This window comes from Lepus europaeus, chromosome 7 (assembly GCF_033115175.1).
Source record: "Lepus europaeus isolate LE1 chromosome 7, mLepTim1.pri, whole genome shotgun sequence".
Lineage (NCBI taxonomy): Eukaryota > Metazoa > Chordata > Mammalia > Lagomorpha > Leporidae > Lepus > Lepus europaeus.
In genome coordinates, this window is record NC_084833.1 from 11168944 (window position 1) to 11179687 (window position 10744).

Sequence of the window (10744 nt, forward strand, 5' to 3'; positions counted from 1 at the left end):
GCTGTGGCTGCACACTGGCACACTGTGGTACCGTAGAGACAAGAATCATGTGTGCATGCCCGAAAAACAACTGCTGCAACCCCTGGGCCTGTTGAGAAGCCTGGTATGAGAAACCTGCCCGGGGTTCCGGCACTCCAGCACCCTCCCCCAGCCCTAAACACATCAGAAGTGCAGTAAGCAGGACTGCTCACTCCTGGTGAGAAGGTACCCAGGCCCGGCCTGCCCTTCTGGCTCCCGGCTACCGGCTCCAGGCTCCCTCCAGGTCTACCAGCTTCACACTGCCCCTACAGGCACAGGGGCAGAAGGCAGAGCTGCACCACAGAAATGGATTCAGCAGTAGAGGGAGACCTCAGGGCAATCCAGACTTTGAGTAAATACATTTTATTCAGAACAAGATAATAAAATAGCGTGCACTTTATTTAAAACCAACCAAGCGCTGAAAAAAATATGTATCACTGCAGCTGTGATTCCGCATCAAACCCTAACAGTCAGAACGGGGCATTTCTTCTTCCCTCTGCGTGCCAGGCCTGGCAGAGGACACCCCCCTCCACAGGAGCCTCAAAGGAAGCAGTGGGCTCTAACGACAGCAAGGCCCCGGTGGAGAGGTGTCAGCCAGCAGGCTGGCCCTGCTGCTCTTCCCAGGCTGCTGGGGTGGGCACTGATCAGCAACTGCCCTCGGAGCAGGAGCTCAGGCCTCCTTCCTGCAGACACAAGCCTGGGAAGCCGCTGAGGGGGAGTCGCGGCGCTGAGGGCTGCTCTCTTCTCAACACAGAGTGGCCCCGAGCACTCTCCCGCACTCAGCATGGAGCAGGCAAGCAGTAGAGGGCCCTGCTGGCTCGGATTAAGGCACTTGTAACAGACTCCCTGTGTGTCCTCCCAGAGTCCCACAGGCCTCGGGGGGCCTGTTTCCCCCTTCCTCTACCCATGGCCTCTGCCTCTCCCCCACAGCTGGGCAATGAGGAGGACGGGAGCAGGCCTTCAGGGGCTGTGGCTTGGTGGACGTGCAGGGCTGGAAGGAAGAGAACAATGGGAAGAGGCTGGGGCTTGGCCAAGGAGGAGCTGCAGAAGGCCCGGGGAGCCAGAGTGGAAGGAGGAAGCCAGGCAGCAGCAGGGGGAGCTGGTTAAGTCACCAGAGACTAATGGCAGTGATGTCAGCTGAGAGCAGATGCAGAAGCCAGAGGGGGAGGCCACTACAACCTGCCCTGGCTGAGATGGGCTGGAAGCAGAGAAGGAGTGGAGAGAGCCAGCCCCAGACAGAGAACCTCGGAAGACAGAGGAATGCTCTTCCTCTCTCAGGGGGCTCAGAGACAGAAAGGGCAGAGGGCAGAGGGAAGGCAGGCGAGCCAGAAGCAGCTCTGCTCTTTGGTATGACGAAGGTGGCGCTGTGGGCATCCGTCTCATTCTTCCTCCACGCTCCGCGCACCCTTGGCGGCTCGCCGCTGCCGCCAGCGCAGCTCATCCACCTGGCGCTCCAGCCCTCGCACCTTGGCCTCCAGTTGGGCCCCCGACGCCCGGCTGCCGGTGAGCCGGCTCAGCAAGGCGTACAGGGTCAGCAAGGCGAGGAGGAGCAAGGCCCGGGTGGAAGGATCGGGCACTGACCTCACCAGGGCCACAAAGCCGGCCAGGAAGATGACGAGCTTCAGGCCCCCCAGGATGCGCCCCAGCACGGCCAAGACCAAGCCGAGGAGCAGGGACAGCAGCCAGTAGACGACCAGGGCCCCTGCTCCCCACAGCAGGAAGGTCTGGACCTGGCTAGGGCTGAGCTTCAGGCCCTGGGTGAGGTGATCACCTGGAAGAGAGGAGAATCACAGCATCAGGCAACCTGGAGAGGCGAGACAGGGGGAAGCGGAGCAGGAGGCTAAGAAGGAGGCATTGAGCCCCTGGCAAAGGATGGTCTTGTTCTCCCAGACTCCCAGGGACTTGGGTTTGAATCTTAGCTCTGCTCCTTGCTAGTTGCGGGGCCTTGGGTACAATATTTCTCTGTGTCGAGGCTCAGTTTCATTCATTAAGTGGGGTCAATTCGACCTGTTCCCCCGGGCTGTGGTTAACAGCTAAAGGAGCTGCTACGGCTTCGCATGATGCCTGCCATGAATAAACCCCTATGGTGGTAGTCGTTGGCCAGCCCTTAAGTTACACCTCTGGCGGAACCTGGGTGGTGTCAGGCAGCTGGGGCAAAGATCTAGGCCCTGGCAAAGGTGAACTCGTACAAACAAGGAAGCGCAGGGAGGCCCTGGCTGGCTGGCCAGTTCTCTGCCACTCACCGTCGAGCCCCAGGGCAGTCAGCAGCTGGGCAGCGATCCCAGACAGGGCAAAGAAAGCCACGGAGATGGCTGATGAGATGGCCCACAGCACCTGAGACAGGGTCTGGGGAAACAGCACCAGGTGAGACAAGTCCAGAACTAACAACACTTCCTTCCTCCAAGCCAGGCCACCACTGCCCAGGCCAGGCTGCGGGAATGTGCCCAGTCTGTTTTGTGACCAGCGGTGATGGGCCTGGGTCAGAGGTTTGGAGGCCCTGGGCCTGGCTGAAGGGGCCCTTCCACATCCACCTTCCCGTACACAGGGATGGACAACTGGCATTTCTTCTTCCTGAGCTAGATCACAGGACATCTGGGACCTAACGCAACCAATCTGCTGGGATACTTTGAAGGTAGCAGTAGGTGTACTTGTGTCACCTGTGTGTAAACAGGGCTGAAGGGGGTGTCAACAAATCCCTTTATGAGTCACCCTACAAAACTGGGGTTCTCCTAGTCTTCCAGGGAATCAGGAGGGAGTGTGAAAGACATCTGCAGGGCCAGCACTGTGGCGTAGTGGGTAAAGCCACTGCCTGCAGTGCCAGCATCCCATATGAGTGCCGGTTTGAGTCCTGGCTGTTCCACTTCCGATCCAGCTCTCTGCTATGGCCTGGGAAAGCAGCAGAAGATGGCCCAAGTGCTTGGATCCCTGCACCCACGTGGGAGACCCAGAAAAAGCTCCTGACTTCTTTCTTCAGATTTGCTCAGCTCCAGCCATTGCGGCCATTTGGGAGTGAACCAGTAGATGGAAAACCTCTCTCTGCCTCTGCCTCTCTGTAAGTCTGCCTTTTAAATAAATTTTAAAAAATCTTAAAAGAAAGAAAGAAAGGCATCTGCAAAGGGCTAAGACACTTCAATAAAACAGGGGTCTCTCATTAGTCCCTTATTAAGGATTTTATAGTTGATTATCTCAGTCCCTCAGTACGATCAACCAAAAGGACATGGCACCAGGTTTGTGATGCCACTAGGTAGGAGATAACCCTGAGTGACACCTCTGATCAGCCCACATCTACAGGTGAAGGAATGACTCAGTTCTTGATGTTTTTGCCTCCTCACGACTCAGCACAGGGACAGGGCGCCAGCATTGCACTCAGCATGTTCAGCTGCTATCTGTGATGCCAGCATCCCGTAGAGAGAGCGGATTTGGTCCTGGCTGCTCCACTTCTGATCCAGCTGCCTAATAATACACCTGGGGAAGCAGCAGCAGGTTGCCCATGTACTTGGGCCCCTGCCAACCAACACAGGAAGCTGGGATGGAGCTCTGGGCTTCTGGCTTCGGCCTGACCCAGCCATGTGGGGAGTAAACCAGAGGATGGAAGGTATCTCTCTCTCCCTCTCCCTGTCTCTCTAACTCTGCCTTTCAAATAAATAAATAAAGCTACAGCTTTAGAGCAAAGTCAGACTCTGCAGTCACCCAGGGACACGGGCTTACAAAGAAAGGCCAGGAGCCAGAGAAAGATGGGGGTGGAGCTAAAAGGCCAAAGGGTAGGAATCAAACAATAAGGAGGCGAAAGACACGAAAGACAGGTGGTGTCGGCTGTCTCTAGTGTGAATTTGGGGCTCTCTGCAGCAGGGATTATGACGCAGGAAGGTTGTAAAGTCATTCACCACATCTCTTCTACCTTTCCCTAATGGGCACAGCCATTCCTTACCTCTGAAATCAGGTGCATGGTTTCTGGCCCAATCCAGGTATCCAGTGTTTCCCGCACAGACCGACCTATCTGGGTCAGGAGGTCAACTGGGGCCTCCCTCCTCTGCTGACCTGGCGGTGCAAAGTCTCGATGGGACTGGGCCAGTGCTGAGTGAAGGAGGACGAGGGCCACTAGCACCATCAGGACGGCATGGAGCAGATGCTTGCCCCATGGCGCGCTGCTGCCCGAGCCTGCCATACTGGGTCTGTCAGGAAAGAGGCAGAAGGGGAGCTGAAGCCAGACCTGGCAAACACACCCACTCCCCTGGCTCCGATTCGCCCCCGCACGCTCCTCCACCCCTACCCCAGCAAGCACCCAAGCTAAAGCCAGAAGGGAGGGGCTGTTAGCTGAGAAAGGAAGCACTGGGACTTCTAGCTTCAGAGGTGCACAACCATCTGACTCGCAGGTTCCTCGTTCACATTCCCTGCCACTCACGCACAGCTAGGGGGCATGAGTCAATGCCTTCAAAGGCACGCTAAGATCCTCTATGGTATATTCCAGTTCTAACAATCTGAAGGCCTCTGCGTTAGGTGCTATGGGCATACAAGAATTTTATAAGCCTCTAAGACTCTCTCCCAAGGAGGCGTATAATCTACTTAAGATAAAGCTGATATAAAAAGCCACTTGGACCAGCACAAGGTAGGATTATCACCGTACAATGGGGTAAAGAAAAGTGCTCGGCTGTGTGCTCAAACGAGAATAACTGGGCATGTGCCGGTGGCCCCGCAGGACCGTCATGCGAGGTGGCTGTTATCCTCCTCACCCAATTGGTCCAAATAAGGAAAACTGAGACTTAGACATTAAGGACACTGGGCTAAGAAGTAGAAAGGCCAAGATTGGAATCCAAGCTTTAGCTTCCAAATCCCAAACTCACTGGAAGTCAAGGTACACAGGGGCTGCTCACTGGGGTCACCTAGCAGCATCATAAAGTTCTCAGAGAGCCACTCCCCAGTGTCTACAATGCACTGGGTCCCGGACCGCCCCCCCCCCCCCCAATACCAAAATTCACATTCATTCAAGTCTCTTGCACAGAATGGCATAGAATTAATACACAGCCTATGCACATCCTCCTAGCTCCTTCACATCATCTTCGCATTTCTTATAATGCCTAATGCAATGCAAACGCTACATAAACAGTTGTTATACTGCGTTGTTTTGGGGGAAATGACAAGAAAAAAGCTTATACTTGGACAGTATGGACGCAGTTTTCTCAAATCTTTTTATTAGTAGTTCGTTGAATCCACCGATGTGGAACCCATGAATGTGAGGCCAACTGTACTGATGTCTCCATCCCAAACCCAGAGGTTCTGGCATGACTGTCCAGGGGTGGGCTAGGCTCAGCCCAGCAAAAACTCTCCAGGGCTTCCACTGTACAAAGTCGAGACCCACTCGGCACAAGAAAACAAACTCAGCTTCTCCTACACTCTCACTCAACAACCCAGAAGACTTGTGTGACCAAATGTGTCGGGAGGTTCCTGCACACACCAAGCAGGCAGTGTGCCATGGAGACCAGCTGGGAGTCCTCTCAGTTCACTTCAGATGCCATCCACCTGGAGATAATGTCACATCCCAATGGCAAACCGAAGACTCGGTGCCCAAGACTACACACACCACCCCCCAACTTCAGATGCCAATCGCAGTTCCCCAGGTTGCTTTACCTGTGTTTCTGACCCACTGGCTGGAAGCTGGGGTTCCCGCAGTCCCCTCCTGGGATCGGACTAGTTTGCTAGAGCAGCTCACCAAACCTAGGCAAACATGTACTCACATTCGCCGGTTTGTTATGAAGATAGTACAAAGGATACTGAAGTGTGGGACAAGGGACTCTCCAAAGGGCTACCCTTCAGGAATCTCCATGCGATTGGCCCTCTGGAAGCTTGCTGAATACAGTCCTGTCTGGATTTGCATAGAAGCTGCTGTGTGTAAGCATGATCAACCAAGTCATTGGCCACTGGCAACCAACTCGACCCTGAACCCACCTCTTCGCCTTGAAGGTTAGGGAGTGGGGCTGGAAGTTCCAGTCCCCACCCCACCCCCAGCCCAGGTTGGTTCCAAACATTGCCTCACTACCCTAAGCTCAGGAGCGTTGGAAAGGGCTTGCTTTGGACTCTTGCATCACTGCTCTGCAGCTATTGCAAGCCACAAGGACAAAAGGACAAATATTTTAACAAAAGACACCCTTATTGCTTTATTCACTTAGGAAATAGGCTATGGGAACTGTGAGCCTGGCACTGTGGATGAAATCCAAAAAGCTGTGAGTGTGTATGTGTGTGTGTGTGTACATATATATATATAATATCATGACCACAGACAAATGTTCTCAACTGCCCACTCCCAGTGCAGGCAAAGGCTTAAAAAAGATGCTATGAAAGGTAACACTTGCTGCTGGTGCTGTGGCATAGCGGATAAAGCCGCCGCCTGCAGTGCCGGCATCCCATATGGGCGCCGATTTGAATCCTGGGTGCTCCACGTCTGATCCAGCTCTCTGCTATGGCCTGGGAAAGCAGTAGAAGATGGCCCAAGTGCTTGGACCCCTGCACCTGCTGGGAGACCCAGAAGAAGCTCCTGAATCCTGGCTTTGGATTGGCACAGCTCTGGCCATTGCAGCCATCTGGGGAGTGAACCAGCGGATGGAAGACCTCTCTCTCTCTCTCTCTGCCTCTCCCTCTCTCTCTGTAGAACTCTGACTATAAATAAATCTTTAAAAAAAAAAATAACATGAACTTGACAACTAGCGACTTTCTGGTGGAAAGTCATCTCCCCACCCTGTGCTCTGGTCTCTTGGGCAATGCAAAGCCATGAGTTAAGACCCGACAAGTACCGACCCATTGAAGGAGTTGAGGCTCTGCCAAGAACAGCGTTTGCAGGTCCACCTTCCATCTGCCTCCACGCTTGAGAACCATCATACAGCACCGGCAAATCCCCGGTCCTCCTCCAGGCTCGCTCCAAGGAGTTCCCACGACTCAGACCTGGAGCTTGAAGCCATGCCTCTGAGGCAGGGGCCACCAGGTGCTCGAAGTTTTTGCAGTTTCCAAGGCACACAGGGAGTTGGGCAGAAATCCAGAGCCATTGGGATGGCAGAAGAGGGAAGAGAAATAGGTTCTCCTTTTTGCTTAGTGGAAAGGAGGAGGGTCCAAGAAAGAGTTCTAAAAATACGACTTTGGGGCTACTTTCTGGCCCAGAAACAGCTGCCTCCAGCCGCTCCTGAGGCCTACGGGACCAAGCACGGCGGTGAGACATGCGGTGCATGGTGGAAAGAGCTCAGGCAGGGCCAGCCTGCCACTCTTTCTGGCACAAGTGCAGAACCAGATGGTTCTTGCCTGCCAGTGGTGGGAGAAGGGTGAAGGCGTGGTCAGTTCCTGAGCTATCTGGGTCACAACCGCGCCGAGCCTTAAAGAGCAGGGCTGCTATCTTGGGTTGGATCCCTCACCCAGGGACCTCCACCAGGAGGAATCGGGTGTCATGTCCTCCCTCCTGGAAGGTCAGGGTGACGTGTGCGCCTCCTCCCACGGCAGCCTGCTGCATTCCGGGCCAGCTTCAACTCCCAAGGGGCAGGGGGACCTTGAAATAAACCCTCCAGAGCGAGGCTGGCATGGGCTGAGCCGCTGACTGTCTCAGTGTATCAGAAACCAAATGTAGGATTCAGGAGTGGGGAGAAGGCACGTGCGGATGACCAGCTGATCCGTTTCTTCAAATCACTTCCCTTAACAGGACTCCTCCTCATTTCTTACAGGTTAATCCCACACAGTGTGAAATCTGACCCACCACAGATGCCTCCGCACTTGAGCCGAATCAATTGCTTTTAATAAAGAAAAGAGGCCATGGCAATCGAGCAAAAGCAGCTTTGACTTGTGAGAGTCCGAGGAAGCATGTCTCACCCTTTCTCACCTCCTGTGATGCCTGGCCCCAGACAAACAACGGACACTCAACAACAACCAATAACACACACACACACACACACACACGGATACTTGAAAAACCTTATGGGCAATGGAATTAAAGCAACAAGTTTATTTTGATGCAAAAAGCTTTTTGGTGAAAAACGTTTTTAATAATATGTGTAAGTTTACCAGGGAAAAAAATATGCCGGCGTTGTGGCATAGCAGGTAAAGCCGCTGCCTGCAGTGCCAGCATCCACATCGGCGCCGGTTCGAGTCCTGGCTGCTCTACTTCTGGTCCAGCTCTGGCCTGGAAAAGCAGAAGATGGCCCAAGTCCTTGGGTCCTTGCACCTGTGTGGGAGACCTGGCGGAAGCTCCTGGCTCCTGGTTTTGGATAGACACAGCTCCAGCCATTGTTGCCAATTAGGGAGTGAACCAGAGGATGGAAAACTTCTCTCTCTGCCTTTCCTTCTCTCTCTGTGTAACTGACTTTCAAATAAATAAATAAATAAATCTTTTTTCTTAAAAAAAAAAAACGGGGACGTGTGTTATGAAAAAAAACTACATATGGATTTTTAAAAGAGTTCCTGCAGCAAAATAAACTCATATTTTAAATCCCATTTCCAGGAATTTTTGGAAGTACCCTCATATACGTAAGTTGTAATTTTGGTGGGGTGCTTTATAATTTACAAAGTGCTTGTTTCTTCACCATCTCTCTTGAACTCTTACAACAATTGTGTAGGGTATTATTACTCTATTTTACTAGAAAAGTATGGCTCAGAGAGACCAAGGGACTTCACCAAGGTCACCCAGCAGAACTGGGACTTAACTCCAGAACTCCCAGGATCTGAACCTTGTCTTTTAGCTCATCCCGCACCTGCACACTGCCCAGGTTAAGACACAGTCCCTACCCTGGAGGAGCTTAAAATTCGGCTCAATACCAACAAGTGCAAAGTGGGAGGATACCCACACATCCCAGGAGATGCCCCACCTGCTGGGTGGCAGTATGGCTGAGGCAGGGCCAGAAGAACCGGCTGCTTTCGAAAAGGCACTATATGTTTAGCTGTGGTTTGCTACAAGGCTAGGGTGGGGCAGTCCACACCACGCCCGCCGAGCCGCCTCCTTCCTCCTTCCTCCGCTTTGCTTTCTGGCTATGAATCACCCCACAGCAGGAGGGGCGTTGACCTAGTGCCCTCTGCCGGCCCTGACGGGCCCATCTCTGCTCCCAGCTGCTCCCGTGCAGCCGGCGCTCCCATCCCGGATGCCCTCTGCAGAAAGGAGCCTGTGTCTGCCCCACCCAGGGCGACTCACTCACACTCTCCCAGAGAGAGGGGCTCGGCCTTCCATGTGTAAAGCTCCTCGGGGATTTCCAATGCATAACCTGACAGCTGCCACAAATGATCAGCATGGCAGGGAAGGGTCTATTCTGGGCAAAGCCGCCGAAGCACAGCAGTGAACAAAGGACTCCAGACTTCCGTCCCGGGCTCAGTTCTGCCACAAACTGCAAACCACTACCTTTATGCTGCCTGGTATTAGATAACCCGGGACGCCTGGACCGTAAAACGGGGCGCAGGCAAGGCAAGAATTGCTACAAGGTGAAGATGTCCCTGCAGGCACCTGGTAAACTGGGAACATCTACAGAGGCATCGCGGCCACACACTCACTACGGCGCAGCACAATTTAGCAGTCTGTTGGCACTGAGCACCTCCCAGACTTGACAGCTAACTCTTCTTGCGATCCCCAGCGCCCAGCACAGAGAGATGACTAATAAATGCTTGTTAAATGAATATTCGAGGCCCGCCAAGAAGCTGCGAGAGTAAAAAATAGAGAGACAAGAAGAGGCGGGGAGAGGGGCGGTTATTTTAACAGCTGGTCCAAACGCCCAGCAGTCACTGCAGAAGCACAGCTGAGTGCAAAGGGAGCCCCTAAACCGGGCGAAGCCGCCCCCGAGGAGAATGAAGTCGGCGCCCTGGCAGGTCGGGGGCAGCCGCCGCTAAGCCCCTGACAGCTGCCGCCCGGCAACTGTCTGGGGGCAGGGCGGCGGCAAAGGGGGGCAGCTTCCCAGGCGCGCCGCGGCCTCCCCGAGACAGGGTGTCAGTCGCATGTGCTATTTCCAACAGCGCGTCCCCTGCCAAGCGCTGCAGGGTGGCGTCGTCGCTGGCCAGGGACGTGGCGCGGCCCGCGAGCCTGGGGTACCCCCGAGGGGCTCGAACCGAAGCCGCGGGGGGCTCGGCCGGGGGGCAGCGGCCGCAGACGCTCAGGCTCACCGCCGGCCTCATCGCCCCAGCCCGGCAGCTGTTCTGCCCGCGCTGGACCTCCGAGCCGCGGTCGAACCCTCTTCTCCCCGGAAACGCGCGCCTCCCGGGTTACCTAGTAACGACGCCCCCGGTTGCGTAGCAACGAGATCCGGGTCCCCAGTTCTCTCGGCCCGCCGCGCGACGTCGGACCCCTCCCCAAGCAGGCTCGTCGGGCCTCGCTGCTCAACCGCGACCTCGCCTGCAGCAGCCGCCGCCTCCCTGCCCCGCGTGCAGCCCCCGCAGTCCCAGTCTCGGCCTGGACTCACCGGGCTCTGGCCACCGCTACCCTTCACGTGCGACTTCGCTAAAACGCGCCACCAAAACCGCGCCTCAACTCCGGGGCGTTGGTTTACGGTCTGCGCGTGCGCAAGGCGGGCTGCGCCGGGAGACGGGCCGGCCTCCCTCGCAGCCTGAGCTGGTGTCGTGGGCGCATGCGCCGGCCCCGCCACCCCGCCGCGCGCCGCTACAGAGACAAGAATGCGATCGGAAGTTTAAGGTGGGGACGGAAGTCCCCGGCAGGAAAGGGGAAAGAGGCCACTATGGCCTATAGAGTGGGTAAACTGGGTGTTTGAAAGGGAGTGGAAGC

At 55.2% G+C, this 10744-nt stretch overlaps 1 protein-coding gene across 3 annotated transcripts; it reads right to left on the reverse strand.

Moving 5' to 3' along the window:
- Positions 1–396: 396 nt before the first annotated feature.
- On the reverse strand, positions 397–10534 carry TMEM109 (transmembrane protein 109). 3 transcript variants are annotated; one of them, XM_062196069.1, is made up of 4 exons: positions 10425–10534; positions 3947–4190; positions 2262–2364; positions 397–1789 (listed from the first exon to the last, which is right to left on the reverse strand). In XM_062196069.1, exons 2-4 carry the CDS (start codon positions 4181–4183, stop codon positions 1398–1400), a joined length of 732 nt encoding a protein of 243 aa, XP_062052053.1. In that variant the 5' UTR covers positions 4184–4190; positions 10425–10534; the 3' UTR covers positions 397–1397. The 3 variants fall into 3 exon arrangements, with proteins under 3 accessions (XP_062052053.1, XP_062052054.1, XP_062052052.1); XM_062196070.1 differs by lacking the exon at positions 10425–10534 and adding an exon at positions 10232–10336; XM_062196068.1 differs by lacking the exon at positions 10425–10534 and adding an exon at positions 5172–5386.
- Between the last annotated feature and the right edge of the window lie 210 nt (positions 10535–10744).